Source organism: Sciurus carolinensis, chromosome 1 (genome assembly GCF_902686445.1).
Source record: "Sciurus carolinensis chromosome 1, mSciCar1.2, whole genome shotgun sequence".
Taxonomy (NCBI): domain Eukaryota; kingdom Metazoa; phylum Chordata; class Mammalia; order Rodentia; family Sciuridae; genus Sciurus; species Sciurus carolinensis.
Window position 1 is genome coordinate 186,059,214 of NC_062213.1, and position 18,649 is coordinate 186,077,862.

The 18,649-nt window shown below is 41.4% G+C and overlaps 1 protein-coding gene and 1 non-coding gene across 2 annotated transcripts in view; both read right to left on the bottom strand.

The window, feature by feature from the left end:
• Hdac1 (histone deacetylase 1) overlaps positions 1-18,649 on the bottom strand; it is a 29,797-nt gene that overhangs the window by 3,013 nt on the left and 8,135 nt on the right. Inside the window, exons 3-7 of the mRNA XM_047519457.1 lie at positions 11,645-11,762; positions 6,380-6,454; positions 2,961-3,099; positions 2,365-2,506; positions 1,228-1,320 (exon numbers count right to left, since the gene is read on the bottom strand). Coding sequence (XP_047375413.1) covers positions 1,228-1,320; positions 2,365-2,506; positions 2,961-3,099; positions 6,380-6,454; positions 11,645-11,762 — 567 coding nt within the window. The remainder of the gene's footprint in view (positions 1-1,227; positions 1,321-2,364; positions 2,507-2,960; positions 3,100-6,379; positions 6,455-11,644; positions 11,763-18,649) is intronic.
• On the bottom strand, positions 8,584-8,716 carry LOC124968570 (small nucleolar RNA SNORA63). The gene has a single exon (XR_007105766.1). It is a non-coding gene; the product is annotated as a small nucleolar RNA SNORA63 (small nucleolar RNA).

Genomic DNA, 18,649 nt, shown 5'->3' on the forward strand with positions numbered 1-18,649 from the left:
ACTCCCACCTTTCTGCTCTCCCTCATGCTGCGGGGTGCAGAGTGGGACTTTTCTCATTTGAAAGGATTTCCAAGACACTTCTAGTTCTAATAACTCTGAACCTTGAATGGCCTCCCTGTCAACTCCCTAATCTTCATGTCACTGCCCAAGCTCCGGTGCCACTTCCTTTAGGAAGCTTCCCGACCATTAGCTCCATCTGCTTTGCTCATTTCGTCCTACAGACTTTGAGCATCGCCTGGCAAGGAGGCACTTCACTTTTGTGTATCTTGTTCTCACTAGAGTCTAATGTTAGTGAGGACTGAAACCATAACTCAGACTTCAGTCACGCTTACTACTAGTCCTTCATTAGGTCAGTACTCAACAGCTTCCTGTTCCTTGTAGGTGAAGATTGAGCTTCTCTGCGTGGCACTCAAGGCTCCCTTTTAAGTACAGACTCCATGTACTTGAAAAACATCCTTTTCCCTCTACCTCCTCAACCCTCCGCCCTCACATCACATTGCTCTAGTGCTGCTCTATACTGGCACCTCTGCACTTAGGCAGGTGCTGTTCCTTCTACCAAACGCCATTCCTTCAGCCCCGACCTCCTCCCTCACATGGAGAAGTCCGGCTTAAATGTCACCTCCTCCGTGGACTCCTCCTTGACTACCTCCTTCCAGCCCAGGCAGCAGTTTATCTCACTCTCTGCTCACCCCTCAGAAACACAGGCACTAGGACAGACTGCCTGAGGACTCCAGCCCCAGAACATGCCAGACAGCCTTTCCAGAATCCTGGATGGGCTTTCTCAGACAAAGCCAGTCTGCAAGGACTGGATAAGTCTCTACTTCAAACATGCAGTCATCAATGAGAAACATGAAAAATCCAGGAAACAGCACCACCAAAAAATTAAAATAATAATTTCCCAGGAGCTGATCCCATAGAAATGGAGATATAAAACAGTACTGACCACATGCTGTTGTGTTAGTGCCTGCCTCCCCTACCACAGACTGTGAGGGCAAAGATCACGCCTTAGCTGTTCTTGTACACAGCAGAGGGCCTGACCCCCAGAAGACTTCAACAAATGTTTGGATGACTTCTGTTCCCCTAACTGGCCACACTACAATGGGTTGAAACACCTCTCATTTCCCAATTAGCTGTGGGAAGGGAACCCTGAGATAGGGTGGGGTGCTTTGCTACCCTTCCCCTAGACCAACCCCATCTGTATCCCAAGGGGTGGATAAAGTCACTTACCGGCTTGAAAATGGCCTCATAGGACTCGTCATCAATCCCATCTCGGAGTGGGTAGTTAACAGCATAATACTTGCCTTTGCCAGCCCCAATATCCTAATCAAGAGGGACATTAAAGTAAAACTGAAAGATGAAGCTAGGAAGAAGTTCAAGGATGGGGCTGGAAGGCTAAGGAAAGAGGTGACAGTTCTTGGAGAGTCAAGCTGGGCCATGAGGTAGCCAGGACAGAGCAGAGTACCTTGGGTAGTGTCCTTTCCTGCACTGGCAAGCCCAGCTCACATCTCTAGACATACCACTGAGCCTGTACCAAGGCTGGGAGCTGATTTTGGGGCCAGGGATTGAATATCCACAAGATTTCTACCCACAGCACAAGAGTTCTACCTTCAAATTGGGTTAGGCTGGCCATGGCCAGCAGTTGGGTCACAGAAATAACACCCACCCCAAATAATCCTTTCTCCTCCAGTTTTACTGCACACTCCTCTACCCTCATTCTCTCCTAGATCTCTAGGAAGATCTCTAGGAAAGAGTGGAGAAAAGTTCTTCAGTTAGTTTCAAAATAGTAAATGCTCACTTATTCTAAGCTTGCCATAGCAAACAAGTAGTACCACTTTTTACCCAAGGACTACTAGCATGGAAAGTGGCTGAACCACTGTAGGTGAAGAGAAGCAGATAGAACAGTTCCATGGAGTAGCTTCAGAAGGGGCCAGGTCTATTAACTATTTCACATCAGATGCAAAGTCGCACATACGTTTCTGGGTAGATAGTCATTGGCTTTTAGTCAGATTATCAAAGGAGGAAGGTGATGTTAAACCGTTAAGAACCCTTGAGGTGATCCATAACAGTCCTAATTCCTAACCCCAAACTCAAGCCTTACGGTACCTAAGAACAGTGTGATGCAACCAGCTGTGGCCAGGAGGGAAGTATGGTGAGTCAGGAGACCCTAGTCCTTCTCTGACCCCTCTGTCTCATCATTCCCTTCCTTCAGAAGAGGGAGGAAAAGAGACTGTGGCAGGCAGCCCAGACTGGAGTGCAGTGTTGTCAATGGCAGAAGAGGAAGGAATGGTTTTTAGTGGCACAGAACAGGAGAGTTAGAGCTGGCAGCTGAGGGTGAACTGGTTGGCCCCTAAAGGGAGTTCTCACCCGTAGGTCCCCAGTTCCTGGGAAGTACTCTCCATATTTATGAAAGGACACAGTCATGACCCGGTCTGTGGTATAGAAGGCCTCTTCCACGCCATCGCCATGATGAATATCAATGTCAATATACAGCACCCTCTGGTGATACCTAGGATCAGAAGTGGGTCAGGGGTCTGGGGGCTCTTTGGGGATGGGACGCGCCAAGGGCGCCAGGTCCCAGCTTACCGGGCTGGCTGCCTCCCTCAGGTATCTCTAAGCACCAGAGACGTGGAAACTGGCTGAAGGAAGGTGGAAGAGCGGCCGGGTGTCTCCAGAGGCCTGACCAAGCCGACCAAGTCCGATCTTCCTACTCTACAGCCAGGGTCAACTCCAGCCACACAGGGAAACTCTGGAGGCAGGATCTGAGCAGCGCCTGCCCCTGATCTTGCCGTGGGCTCAGATCAAACCAAGACCCCGTCAGGGAGAAGATGGCCAGAGACACCGAACACATCCTAGCCAGCACACCATAGGAAAAGCAAACTAGGGAGGCAAGCCCAAGGGGAGAGGGAAGTGGGAACCTGGCCTAAGGTGCTCCTCCAAGAGACAAGGCCAGGCAGGCATACTTTAGCAGTTCCAGGATGGCCAAGACGATATCATTGACGTAACAGAAGCCTGAAGCCTCGGACTTCTTTGCATGGTGCAGGCCCCCAGCCCAATTCACAGCGATGTCCGTCTGCTGCTTATTAAGTTTCACAGCACTTGCTGGATGTAAGAAGAGAGAACATAAGCTTGTTACTAAGCCACATTCCCTACCCCAAGAAGCCTTAAAAACCCAGTGAGAGACAGGACTTGCCTATTCAGCGGCTGTAGTGTACAACTCACAACCTGGCTCCCTCTCTCCTACCATATTTCAACAGGGAATAAACATGACACTAGCTACTCTTTACCCCCCCACTTTGGTACCGGGACCAAACCCAGAGGCACTTTATCCCTGAACTACATCCCCAGCCTTTAAAAAAAATTTTTTTTTTAAATTCAAGATGGGAGTCAGGCACGGTGGCCATGTCTATAATCCCAGAGGCTTAGGAGGCTGAGGCAGGAGAATCATGAGTTCAAAGCCAGCCTCAGCAATTTAGCAAGGTCCTAAGCAAGAACCTGTCTCTAAACAAAATACAAAAGGGCTAGGGGTGTGGCTCAGTGGCTAAGCGCCCCTGGGTTCAATCCCCAGTATAAAAAAAAAAAAAAAAAAAAAAGACTGAGACGATCTCACTAAGTTGCCAAGGTCAACCTTGAACTTGCAATCTTCCTGCCTCAGTCTCCTAAGTCACTGGGATTACAGGCAAATGCCACAGTTCCCAGTGACACTGGCTACTTTTAAAAAACTATCTTCCAAACCAAAGATGATAACCTCTTAGTAGGCCTTAGAACTAATTTAGAGGGTCATGATTAGTGTGTGTGTATGTGTGTATTTTTGGTACTAGGAATTGAACCCAGAGGTACTTTATTATTGAGCCACTTTCCCATTCCTTTTTATTTTTTGAGACAGGGTCTCGACAAGTTCCTTAGGACCTTGCTAAATTGTTGAGATTGGTCTCAAACCTGCAATCCTCCTGCCTCTGCCTCCTGAGTCTCTGGATTATAGGCATATGCCACTGCACTCTAGATATTCTTAAAGAGAGAGTAGAATAAAAATATCAGAGTAACAAAGGGTAACTGCTCTTCTGTGAAAACTTTGATGTTAGAGTGAATGTATAAGTGTGTGTAAATGTACAGTCACTCATGTGTATCCCAGATTGCACATGTAGAAGTATTTCTTACTATGGTTCACAGTCAAAAAATTTGGAAAAAATTTGAAAAATAGTGCTAGTCCAAAGTAGAAATAGATCCAAGAACAAGTAAGAAACACACCCACGTGTATCTGTGGTAGTGTTGACTTATTATTTTTTTTTTTTTTGCGGTGCTGGGGATTGAACTCAGGGCCTTAGTGCTTGCGAGGCGAGCACTCTACCAACTGAGCTATCTCCCCAGCCCGGTAGTGTTGACTTCTGAACAACAATTAAAGCATGGAACAATCCAAATAATCTAACAAGAGGGGACAGAACATATCAAATAAAGTAGTTCCATAATCATGCAGCCACTATAGAAGAACACTGTAGAAGAATACAACAGAAAAAGAAATTTTAAAGATTTCCTAGGTAAAAAACATAGGCATATAACTATATAAAATATATTTTTGTAAAATACAGATGTATATTTTATGTTCAGATATATTCACACAGAAAAAAAGGATGGAGGGCTGGGGATATAGCTCAGTTGGTGGAGAGCATACCTTGCAAGCACAAGGCCCTGGGTTCAAACCCCAGCACCACAGGAAAAAAAAAAAAAAAAAAGGATAGACACATAAATACCAAAATGGAAAGTGGGTCCCATGGACAGTGTGAGGGGGGTTAGAAACAATGAACATAGAAAAATAAATACAGTCATGCAGTACATAACATTTGGCTCAACAACAGACCACAGAGACAACAGTGGTTCCGAAAGATTATAACAATTGAAATACTCCTACCTAAATGAAATTGTAGACTTTTTTTTTGGCTTTTTTAAAAATACTGGGAAGCAAACCCAGGGTCTCTCACATGCTAGGCAAGTGCTCTACCACTGAGCTAATCCCCGGCCCTTTTTTATTCTGACACAGGGTCTTACTAAATTGCTGAGGCTGGCCTCAAACTTGTAATCCTTCTGTCTTAGCTCTTGAGTAGCTGAGATTACGGACATGCACTGCCACGCCCAGCAAGTTGTGGCCTTCTTAACATCATAGTATAGCTCATTACTCCCACGTCTGTGGTAATGCTGAGGTAACCAAACCCATGGCACTGCCAGGCATATACAAGTATAGTACATACAATTATGTACAATAGGGCTGGGGAGATAGCTCAGTCGGTAGAGTGCTTGCCTTGCATGCACAAGGCCCTGGGTTCGATCCCCAGCACCGTTAAAAAAAAAAAAAAATACAAACAATTATGTACAATATGTAATACTTGCTAATGAATAATAAGTGACCATGTTACTGGTTTATGTATTTACATACTAGTTATTTTAGAAAGTCCTCCTACTTATAATAAAAAGTTCACTGTGAAATAGTATGCTGTGCTATATCAGCAGCAGCTTCATGTTTACTGCATTTCTTAATCACATCATTTCCTCTGTGCTTGATTTAACCTCACATCGTTCTGCACGCCATGCCCTAGGAGCAACAGGCTATACCATACACGTCCTGTACAGCCTAGGTATGCAGTAGACTATGCCATTTAGGTGTGTCTAAACACACTCTATGATGTTCACACAACAAAACTGCCCCGAAGACACACTTCTCAGAATGTGCGCCCATCATTAACAACACATGACTATTAAGAAAGGGTTTAGAGGAATCCTACAGGTAACCCAAATGACAAGTAGAAAGGGGAGACACATGAGGACTATTTATGACCTCTGAAGGTAATTACCATACTCTCAAAAGACACCAATGACGACACTTCCATTTTTATAGCACTTTGCAGTTTCAACAACCCCATGAGGTCTGCAGGGGATTTCTGTATGTAAGCTGTATATAAGATGTCAGTAGGAGAGGACAGTGAAGGACATGTTAGCAACACGACAGAGAATGAATGTGAGTTGGGATCAAACCACAGGAAAATTTAGAGATAAAGCAAAAACCCACAGGACAATTCTCCATGGCTACAGATCAGCCCTACCAGGATTGTTTTTGGTACCAGGGATTGAACCTGGGGTGCCTCACCACTGAGTCATATCCCCAGCCCTTTTTATTTTTTTATTTTTAGACAGGGTCTCACTAAGTTGCTTAGGGCCTAACTAAGTGCTGAGGCTGGCTTTGAACTCATGATCCTCCTGCCTCAGCCTCCCGAGTCGCTGGGCTTCCAGGTGTGTGCCACCATGCCCAGCCCTACCAGGATTATGGCCTCAAAGGTAGACCTCACTAGAAGAGCCCAGCACAACCTTTAGGGAGGGGATGTATATTCCTTACCAACAGAGCCACCAGTAGACAACTGACAGAACTCAAACAGGCCATCAAATACCGGACAGTCCTCACCAACATTGACTTGAAAGAAATAAGCAAAAGGTTAGTTTCCATAATTTCCTTCAGGTTTTATTTCGACATTTATGAGCTGATGGGGGGGGAAATCACAGAATTTAGATTCAAAAGGTCTGCGTTCTAGTTCTACTACTTACTGACTATGTGAATAGGTCAATTTGTTTCAATTCTTTGAACTTTAGACCATTTCCTATAATAAACACTAATGATAACCACCTCACCCAACTGTTGAGATAATTAACAAAAATCTTTTATTTTTCCTTCTTTTTATTTTGAGATTGGCCGGCGGGGTGTGTCTCACTATGTTGCCCAGACTGAACTTCAAAAACTGGGCTCAAGTAATCCTTCTGCTCAGCCTCCCAAGGAGTTAGGACTACAGGCATGTGTCACATGCTCAGCATGAGAAATCTTACATGGAGAAGCATTTAGCAACTTGGAAAATACCAGTTCATTGCTTGAAGAATAAAAATTTATCTTCCTCTAGTCTGAGTTTCTTCCTAGACCTCACTCCAGCTGACCAACAAGGAAGTGAAGAACACAGACCTGCATAACTATCATTCACTGAGTGCTACAATGGCCAGACACTGTTAAATGCTTTAAATGCCTGATGCATTTATCCTCACACAATTTTCTGAGGTAGGATTTGGTCCTATCTTCTAAACGGAGGAATAGTCTGAGAGAGATGAACTGCTAACAAATGGCAGAGGCAGTACTCAAGCCTCAAGCTTTGGTTTGTCTGTCCTAAAAGTCTGTGAAGATATAACTTGGCCTTTCTCCAAGTGCTTTCACGTATATAATCTCATTTGATCTTCACAACAACCCTGTGAGCTAGACAAGACAGATATGGACCCCACTGTGCAGAGGAATGAAGAAAAGTTGAGTGACTTGCCCAAGGTTATAAAACCAGGTAGTGGCAGAACCAGAATCAGCGTCCAGGTGTCTTGTCTCCCACAGTCCAGTGCTCTTTTTTACTACACCCACAAGTGAGTAAAATTATTTCAGGCCTACAGAGGTAAAAGTATAAACTTGTACATAATGTGGAAACACATGCAAACACTGATGCAAATGAAGTGAAAAAGTCAGGCAGGAAAGCACACCTGGAGGCTGTAGACTCCCAGAGCTAGAGACGAACCCTGGGGCTCCAAGTCTCACATAAAAGGAAACTGCTGAGACCTCAAGATACACATACAGGAAGTTAGAGGAGTGGGCTAGATCCTCATTCTCTAGACCCAGCCTTTTTATAGCACCTGCTGTTACCTACTGAGGTTCCTGAAGTAGAGCAAGGAGGAGTGCTGGGGTGAGGAGGGTAGGAGGGGCCAGCTAAGATTGTGGTAACATCTCAAGCAGAGCCAAAGCTGTGGATTTCCAATAACCACAGGAGTTACCAACTCTGGCACTGCCCTAACTTGGAGGGTGCCCAAGATTTGGTGCTTGGAGGAACAGCGGCTATGTAAGGAAGCCAGCAGTGGGTAGCTCTTCCTCAATTCCCGGGTAAATACTGAGAGGCTGTGTCAATAAGAACTTTGGTCCGTGCGGACAGGCTGTTTATCCACTGGCACCTGTTTTTCCCCTCTGCAGTGGGTTCTGCCTACTTGAGTTTCCCAAGTCTTGTTTATATTCTCATTCGGGATCTGAAGTCCTCATAGGACAGCACGAATGTTTCAGACATGAGAAAAAATATTTCCCTTGAGGGCCCTCCATCTAAAATGTGGCTCAAACAGCCAGCTCATTTATGCCCAGCTCAAGGGAGCTCTTGGATTAAAGATGGAAAGGAGGGAAGTGGGAGAGCAGACCCTCACTTGAGTTATTTCTGTAGGGTTTCCCTCTACCCACTATAAACACTTTTCTCATTCTTAAGTTGGTTTTATGCTAAAGGAGTCAATACTGTGAAAGATGGGGAAGGAGAGGTAGTCAGAGAAGGCATGTGCTTTTTAAGAGATGCATAGGATTAAACACTGATTTCAGGATAGAGTTTATAACTTGACAATAATAGTCATGGAATGGGGCCAGTGGAAGACAACGGGTAAGTGAGCAAGAAGAGGGGTTGAGGAGACTTCAACTGATCAATCATATTTTCTTAACCTGGGCACTGAGTACCTGGATGTTCATTATTTTTTTTTTTTTTTCCTACCAACATGTATGAGACCAAGTGCCCTGGTTGCTACAGGGGTAGAGCAGACAGATATAGGTAAGAACCCACAACTTTATTTTGAGCAGGGGGAATGACGCACAGCACTTAACAGCTGTATTCTAGTCGGAATCCTGCTTTGTGATTTTTTTTTTTAATATTTTTTTGGTTGTTGATGAACCTTCATATTATTTATTTATTTGAGATGCTGAGACTCAAACCCAGTGCCTCCCACATGCTAGACAAGCACTCCGCCACTGAGCCACAACCCCAGCCCCCTGTTCATGATTTTTCATGTTTTTTGTATGTCCGAAATATTTTATATGCTGATATTTAGAAGAACAGTTATCCTTCAGTTTCTAGGAGGGACTGGTTTCAGGATCCTCCTCAGATACCAAAATCTGTTGGATAGTCAAGTCTCATATAAAAAAGCATCCTGTTCACAAATAATCTATGCATATCCTCCCATATACTTTTTTTCTTTTTTTAAAAACAGGATCTTGATAAATTGCCAAAGCTGGACTCGAACTCCTGGACTCAAGCAATCCTTCTGACTTGCTTTCCTAGTAGAAGGGGCTACAGGTGTGCACTGTGTTCAGCTCCTCCCATACACTTTAAAATAATCTCTAGATCATTTAGAATACCTGATACAATGTCAGTTTATAATGTGTTATTTAGGAAATAACAAGAATAAAGTCTGTACTTTTTTCTGATCTACAGTTGGCTAAATCCACTGATACAGAACCTAAGGATATGGAGGGCTGACTGTACTCCAGAATGCGCAGTGTTCCATTCTCTAGTCTACCAACACCTTGCTATGTGACTCTCAATCATTTCAATTCCCCGGGTCTCAGTTTATCTCTACAGAATGAACAAGAATGTCATTCAGTATTTTACCACCACAAATCCCTTCTATCATGTTTTCATCATGAGCCCCGTGTTCTAATTATCTGCTCTAAAAATTGCATTTACTCATGTTCTCACTTTTACTAATTAAATATTAGGTCAGAACTTGTGATCAAGGCTCTCAAAGTCTCAAAGTGACTATAGTTTATAATGGTCCAGCCAAGAGCAAGGAAACCAGTCTTATTTAATCTTATCAAAGTTATAAATACCAAAGGAGTCAAATTTGTGGGAGATGGAGATTAGGAATTAATAAATATTAGATAGATTAGGTATTAATAAATATTTTTAAACATAGCTTTTATATTCCTGTTACTGTCTTGATTGTAAAGCACTGTACTAAGTGATGCCGAGACTTTGCCTATTTTGATCCTCTACAATGCTATAAATCAAGTCAGTAAGGCACCACTTATTCTTTCCACTCCTATTTCCAATGAGAGAAAAATCCCAACCTAATTTTTTTTTGAGATGGGGTCTATGTTACCCAGGCTGGCCTCAACATCCTCCTGCCTCAGTCTTACAAGTAGCTGGAATTATAAGCACACGCCACTGCACCCAGCCCAGATCTAATTTTTGTGGGGAGCAGAAGATAGTACTAGGAGTTGAACCAAGGAGTGCTCTACCACTTTGTTATATCCTCAGCCTTTTTTAAAAAATTTTTTTTTTTTTGGTGCTGGGGAACGAACCCAGGGCCTTGTGCTTACAAGGCAAGTACTCTACCGACTGAGCTATCTCCCCAGCCCCTAAATTTTTTACTTAAAAATAAGGTCTTGGTAAATAACACAAGCTGGCCTCGAACTTGTAATCCTCCTGCCTCAGTTCCCTGAGTCACTGAGATTACTGGCATGCACAAATGCATCTGGCTATTGTCTTCCTCTTAAAGATGGAAAATGACACTCAGAGAGACTACAAGATGTACTTAAAAACACATAGCTAAGTGGGAGAACTAAGCATTCAAACTAAGCATGAAAAGTTAATTTTCTTGCTTCAATATCAACTTGCTTCTCCAATAAGAGTCTATTCTGCTGACCCTTGGCCTAAAAGAGTTATAGAACTCTAAAGCCATTTGCAGCAAAGGAATGCATTTGTCTCTCCATGAAAGCAAAACACCTCACTCAGAGTGGCAAAAGTTTCTGGGGTTGTGTTAGCAAAGAAATTTAATACTTCAGGAAAGGTCACTGTATTCCGTCATCATTACCACTGTGCAGTTATTATAACTAATAAGTAGCATTCTTCTGGAATCAGACTACCTTGTGGCCAGTAGTAATAAACAAATACCACAGATTTCCTGATATTACAATGTAAACTGTCATAAACTGGTAAAAGTTTCTGGACAATACTGTGATACTGTTATACTATATTGTATGAGGCGTTAGGTGCTAAAATGATAATTTCTAAAATATCAGAAGGGAGGTTTTGGGTATTTAGCTTAGTGGTAGAGCACTTGCTTATTAGCACATGCGAGGCTCTAGGTTCAATCCCTGAACTGCAAAAGGCAACAACAACAAAAACTAGATAAAAACACAAGCAAATAAGTAAATAACACAAGGGTCAGATGTGACAGTTTAGACCCAAATTTCAACAATTTTCCCCCCACAGCTAATGTAATCCCCACAATTCCTCCAAACTAGGCATGGTTTCTGAGATGGGACCTGTTCTGGAGTTTCAAGTCCCAGAGCGTAGAATAGAATCACCTCATCTCCCAGATGACATCGTTAAGAGTCTGTCCTGAGTGGCCCCTAAATTCTCAACTAATACTCACAAAGTCAGAGCATGTACAGTCAGATGGAAATCAGAGATCACATGGCTTGGTCCATTTTATAAAAGAAAAATCTAAGGGGAAGTGACTTGTCCGGTCAGTTAAGAGTTAGACCTGGGTCCTGTGTCTATTGTCCACTTCCCAGCTCAATGCTTTTCCCATTGAAATTACAGTACTCTTGGGACAGAGTGTCATAAACCTAACTGGGAAAAGTCCAACATCTGTTATTTACAATCAGGAAACAAGGAAAACCAGACCTGAGAAAAAAGAAATACTTGGGCACCCTTGAGGGTAAGGAAAGTCAGACGTCGGTGGAATGGAGGTGCAAGGAAGGACGGGCAGGCCTCTAATGGAAAGCAAGATCCATCTGGGGGCCTGAGGGTGGAAAGGAACAGAATGAACTTACATCTCTGCATCTGCTTGCTATATTCAGACATGTTATCTGGGCGGATGGAGCGCAAGAATTTAATGTAGTCATCACTGTGGTACTTGGTCATCTCCTCAGCATTGGCTTTGTGAGGGCGCTAGAGGACAGAAGGGAGAAAGAGCAAGTTATTTTTCCCCCCAACCAAACTTCTTATTTACTTTCTCAGATTTTTAAATTTTTTTCTCTTTTTGACCATTGCTAGGCTTCACTTAATCTAGCTGAATACCTGTATCGCTGCCCAGCACTGAGTTAGGTGCTGAACAAAAAGAAATAACTGATTAGACTCGGACTTCAAGAAACTTATAATTAATTATAATTATAATTAAGGCAAACAAGATTATCAAAGGCCAGGACTGCAGCTCAAGTTCTGCTGCTTAGGCAGGTCATTATCTCAGAAGCCACAATTTCCTCATGTACTAAGTAGGGACAACTACCTCACAGGGAAGTTGTGAGAATCAGATGAGATTGTTAAACCTCTTTGTAAACTATAAAGTGCTTTATAAATTAGTATTTCTTGTTATTAAATACAATAATATATAATTATGGGCCAAATGGTTCCAAATTTTCAAGAAAAAAGGATGACTAGTGACAACTGAAATGGATGAGCAATCCTTTATAAATCATCACACCAACAATTCTCATCACAGCCACCCAAGAAAACTTCCTTGACAGGATAATTTCCTGGTCATCCTAACATTCTGACTCCTCCTTCCCTCTTTTTAAAAATTCTCTTCTCTTCCTCCCATCCCTTAGTGATTATTTAAAAACATCCACAGGGAAAGCAGTAAGAGTTGTTCTAAATACCAAGTGGTTTGTACTACACTAAGCCCTTCACCCTCAGCAATGTCATCAAAGTTCTGCTTTGGCTGTCACTCCTTTTTGTTTGTTTGTTTGTTTGTTTTTGCAGTGCTGGGGATCGAACCCAGGGCCCTGTGCTTGTAAGGCAAGCACTTTACCAACTGAGCTATCTCCCCAATCGGGCTGTCACTCCTTGACAAATGCTACCCTAACTCTAATTCCACCTTGGTCTATGTTCTGTGCTCCAGATTCAAAATTCCAGTAGATTCCCAATAAGCTCCAAGTAGGCCTTTAAATTCAGCTGGACTCAATTTGTGATTGATGATGTACAAGCACTCATATTCAATTTAACTTCCAGAACTTTTACAATTTCTGCTAAAAAAAAAAAAAAAAAAAAAAAGCCCAACATACACTCAGGCTGAAAACCAAACCTAAGTATCATTTTAAACTCTGCCCTTTTTTGCTTTCCCATTTCAAACCATTGCCAGTCCCTCTCATTATACCTCCCATAATCTTTTCTTTTTTGGCAAGGAGGTGGGGGGTACCAGGGATTGAACTCAGGGTACTCAACAACTGATCCACATCCCCAGTCCTATTTTGTATTTTATTTAGAGACTATTTTATATTTTATTTAGCACCTCGCTTTTGCTGAGGCTGGCTTTGAATTTGAAATCCTCCTGCCTCAGCCTCTGGAGCCAGCTGAGATTATTGGTGTGCACCACTGCACCTGGCTCCCAAAATCTTTTAATATTTTTTATTTGGGGGGAGGGGAAATGCAGGGGATTGAACCCAGGGTTCTGCACTTGCTAAACATGTATTCTATAACTGAGCTACAGCCCCAACCCCAATACTTCCATAATCTTGACTGCATCCACTATCCTATTTCTTCTGTTGCTCTTTCCCAGGTGTCCTGTTCTCACCTTTCACCCAGCTGCTTAAGACAGAAGCCAGAGTATCACCTTTGATTCCTCTCTTTCCGCATCCACTACATTAGACTTCTCTTAAACTACTACGAATATATGTCAAGTCTGTCCACTTCCATCCTCAGGCCGTCACCTTTTGAGCTTGGCTTGGATTCTGGCTGCAATCTCCTACCTGGTATTGGACCCAATTGCTAGATTCTTTTTTTTTTTTTTTTTTTTTTTTTTAAGTACTAGGGTTCGAACCCAAGGACACTTTATTCCTGAGCTACATTCCCAGCCCTTTTTATATTTAATCTTGCTAAATTGCTAAGGCTGCCTCAAATTTGGTATCTTCCTACCTCAGCCTTCTGAGTAGCTGGGATTTCAGGTATGCGTAACCTCCCCCACAATCACCAGATTTTTTCAAGTCAAATTTTATGTTTTTCAAAGGTTGTCCACTAACAAAAGTTATTAAAAACACTTTGTGCATAATCCCAGCAACTGAGGAGGTCAAGGCAGGAGAATCCCAAGTTTGAGGCCAGCCTCTGCCATTTAGTGAGACCCTGTTTCAAAATTAAAATTTTTAAAAAGGGCTTAGGGATGTGGCTTGGTAGTAGAGTGTCCCTGGGTTTAATCCCAACACCACACACAGAGGGAAAAAAAAAAAAAAAAAAAAGCCCAAACTTTGTGGGTTAAACACAACATGTTTGAGAAACTTAATTTATCTCGTGCTGTACCAATCTGCCAAGCATTGTCTCATTTGCAATTCCCCAAGGGGAATATCTTGCACCTTTAGGCCTCTGCACATGCTATGACCTAAAATAGAACACTGTTCTCCTCACACCCTCTATTCAACCTTTACATCACAACTGGAAAGTCAATTCCCCCACAATGCTATCCTTGACCCATAGAATCTCATTTAAGACACTCTTTGAAGTGCTCCCCCGAGAATCCTAGACTTCCTTTATCACACTGTCAACTATAGAAATTGGATGTGTGCTGGATCTACTCTGGGAGAAAGGAGCAGGTCAAACTTTACTCTAAGCAATATGCATGGTCCCTGGCATATAACTCAGTAAATATCTGTTGACCTATTAAATTAACTCACTTGGATTATTTCTGGCATCCTAAATGGTCCCATTTATATTGAACCTCTTCCTCTTCCATCTCACATGTTAGTATCACAAAAATCTTAAAGTCAATTCTCTGTTCTCAAACATTCCATGATTCCCAAGATTCTAAACTCTTGGACATGGCAATTAAGGAACTTCACAAAATTCCTTTCCCAGTCTAATGTCCTCTGCCTTCTTGATAAATATTATACTTCAAACAAACAACTTTTCCTCAATAAGACCTATACGACTTCCCACCACAGGAACAGGGCTTGAATTCTCCCTATTTGAAATTCATCCTTTTTTCCAAATCTCTGAGGACACAACCCATCTCAAATGCCTATTTTAGAAAATAAAAGCAAATCTAGAGACCTATGTTCACCCCAAGCCTCAAAGTTACAAAACAGATGAACTCATAGTCAAAAAAAACAAAACAAAACAAAAAACAGGCAGCCTGGGTGGCACGCAGCTATAATCCCAGCTGCTTGAGAAGCCGAGGCAGGAAGATTCCAAGCCCAGGGTCAACCTGGGAAATTTAGTGAGAGCCTCAAAATAAAAAGGGGATACAGTTCAGTGGTAGAGTGCCCTGGTACCACAAAAAAAATAAATAAATAAAACTTAAAATCAATTCTAGATGTAGTAAAGACCTATATGTGAAAAGTAAGTAAGCCTTTAAAAGGTAGGGGTTGTGGTTGAGACTGGGGTTGTGGCTCAGTGGTAGAGCACTCGTCTAGCAGGTGAGAGGCACTGGGTTAAATTCTCAGCACCACATATAAATAAATGAATAAAATGAAGGTCCATCAACGTCTAAAAAAATATTAAAAAAAAAAAAAAAAGGTACCATGGAGGCTGCAGTAATACAGCATTTGCCTAGCATATGCAAGTCCTGGGTTTGACCCCCAGCACTGAGAGAGAGAGAGAGAGAAGGAGCAAAAATAGGGGGAAAAAAACCCACCAAAATTAAATTTAAAAGTAAATAAATAAAAAGTATTGGCTGGGCACAGTGGCGCATGCCTATAATCCTAGTGGCTTGGGAGGCTGAGGCAGAAGGATAGTGAGTTCAAAGCCAGCCTCAGCAAAAGCAAGGCACTAAGCACCTCAGTGAGACCCTGTCTCTAAATAAAATACAAAATAGGGCTGGGAATGTGGCTCGGTGGCTGAGTTCCCCTGAGGTCAATTCCCAGAACTCACCCCCACCCAAAAAAAGTATGGAGCCATATGCAGAGGTACACACATCCATAATCCCAGACACTTGGGAGGCTAAAACAGAAGGATGGCCAAGTTCCAGGCCAGCCTGGGCACCTCAGGGAGAACCTGTGTCAAAAAAAAAAAAGGTCTGGGGATATAGCTCAGTAGCAAGAGCATCCTGGGTTCAATCCCCAGTACCACAAAAGATAAACATAAAGTTTAAAATCAATTCTAGATGTTGTAAAGACCTATATATGAAACCTTGCCTAGCCTAGCATGTGTGAGGCCCCGGGCCACCACATAATATAGAAGAATAAAATATCAATAATATAGAAGAATATCTTAAAAGTTGAGAAGGATTTTTTCAGACACAAAAGACTTATAATGGAAACAATAAGACTACATTAAAATTAGGAACTTTTGCTCATTAAAGATACATTAAAGTGAAAAGACAAAAGCAAAATAGAAGATATTTATAGCAACGGCAACATACTGACAATGGATTATATAAACCTGAATATATAAAGAACTACTACGTATTGGTAAGAAAAAAACAAACATCCCAAGAGAAAAATGATGAAAACAAAAGACCTTTCTTTGTAGTAGAATAGTTGTTCAATTTCATTGGTCATAAGCAAAATGCTAAATCAAAATCACAAAAATTGTTTTATACCTGCTTAACTGGAAATGTTCTAAAAATCTAATTCAAGTGTGGGAGAGGGTATGACTTAAAAATCTCTGATACATTACCAGTGGAAGTATAAGTCCATCCAACCACAATGAAAAGCAACTTAGCATTTTATATTCAAAACCTATAATCCAGCAATTCTGTTCATAAAGATATAGCCAAAGAAATTCTCATACATATGTACTAGAAGACATGTACAAAATGTTCATAGAAGTACTGTTTCTAACAATAAAAAATTAAATTCAAATTAAGATTGTAGGAAAATGGACAAATTACCATATGCTGACATGATAGAATATTATTGAGCAAAGAAAAACTAAAGAACTGTAGCTACATGCAACAAGATGGATAGATTTTACCTATATATTATATGAGAAAAACAAATCCCAGGAGGTTACACACAGATATCTTTTTTGTGAAGTTCAAAAACAAATGAACGGGTTGGGGTTGTGGCTCAGTGGTAGAGTGCTTGCCTGGCATGTGTGAGGCCCTGGGTTCGATCCTCAGCACCACATATAAATAAATAAATAAATAAATAAACAAATAAATAAATAAATAAATAAATAAATAAAATCAAGGTCCATTGACAACTAAAAAAAATTTAAAAAAAAAATACTATATATTGCTTAGGCGCGTTCACACGCTCGTGCACACTAATCGTTAAAAGCAAAAGAATGATAAAATTCAAAAGACTGATTAGGTTACAGGAATATAAATGTTCACTGTATTATTAAAAGGTTTAATTAATGATATAGCCCATCACGTAGAGTGCCTGACTCGCATGCTGGAGGCCCGGGTTCAAGTCCCCAGCACTGTGGGATTGTGGAAATAACAAACAAAGGTTTAAATAAATAAATGAATAAGTAATAAGATAATAATAATAATAAAAAAAAGAATGCCAGGCACTAGGGATGTTCTCCAGAGTGTAGAATCTGTAATCCAGCTTCTTTTTTTTTTTTTTTTTTTTGCGATGCTGGGGATCGAACCCAGGGCTTTGGGCTTGCAAGGCAAGCACTCTACCAACTGAGCTATCTCCCCAGCCTGTAATCCAGCTTCTTGAGAGGCTGAAGCAGGAGGATAATGTTCAAGGCCAACCTGAGCAACACAGTAAGACCCTATCTAAAAAAAAAAAAAAAAAAGGCTGCTGTGAGCAACTGGAAATCATTTTGGCTTTTTCTAATACAGGTGAACATGTACATACATCCTAATCCAGCAACTCCTAGTGTATCCTCCAGTGAAACTTGCATATATGCTCTAAGAGATGTTCAAAATGTTCACAAACAATAGTATCTATATAGTCAAAAACAAGAAGCAAATCGAATGCTTCCTAGTAATAAAACAGACAAATTATAGTACATTACTTCAATAGACTACAGTAAAATCAAATATAGCTACATGCATCAAAACGTATGACTCCTGGGAATGTGTTGAGAAAAAAAGCAAGTCATATAATACATACTGTATGGCACTGGACACAGTGGCATATACCTACAACCTTAGCTACTCAGAATGAGGCAGGAGGATCACCAAGCTAAAGGTCAATAGAGCAATTTAGCAAGACCCTCTCTCAAAATAAAAAAAAGAAGAGCTGGGGACATAGTTCAGTAGTACAACTTGCCTAGCATGCATGAGGCCATACACACACACTACAAGGCTCCATTTATATAATAAATATGTATACTTAAAACATGCATTGTTTAAGAACACATACTGATAATATAGGAAATAATAACCCCAAATTCATGACTCCGAGAAAAGAAAGAAAAGATCAGCAAAGGGCATATAAAGGGTTTCAGCAGTAAAAAAATGTTCTTTTTCTTATGCTAGGTGATATTGTGATTCTTTATACTTTACATCTATTTCACAAAAATTCTTTAAAAGCCACTAAATATTTAATGAAAACACTTTTTTTTTTTTTTTTTTTTGTAGTGGGTGGGTACAGCAGATGAAACCCAAGAACTTCTATCACAGAACTACACCCCAAACCCATTATTTTTTATTTTGGGACAGGGTCTCGCTAAGTTGCCCAGGCTGGTCTCAAACTTTTGATTTTCTGCCTCAGCCTCCCACGTCACTGGAATTACAGGCATGCATCACCATGCTCAGCTGAAAACACTTTTTAAAAAAAGAACAAGGAAGTCAGGCACCTGTAATCCCAGCAATTCTGGAAGCTGAGGCAGGAGGATTTGAGGTTCAAGGCAGCTTCAGCAATTTAGGGAGGCCCTAAAGCAACTTAGTAAGACCTTGTCTCAAAATAGAAAATAAAAAGGTCTTGGGATGTAACTCAATGGTAACG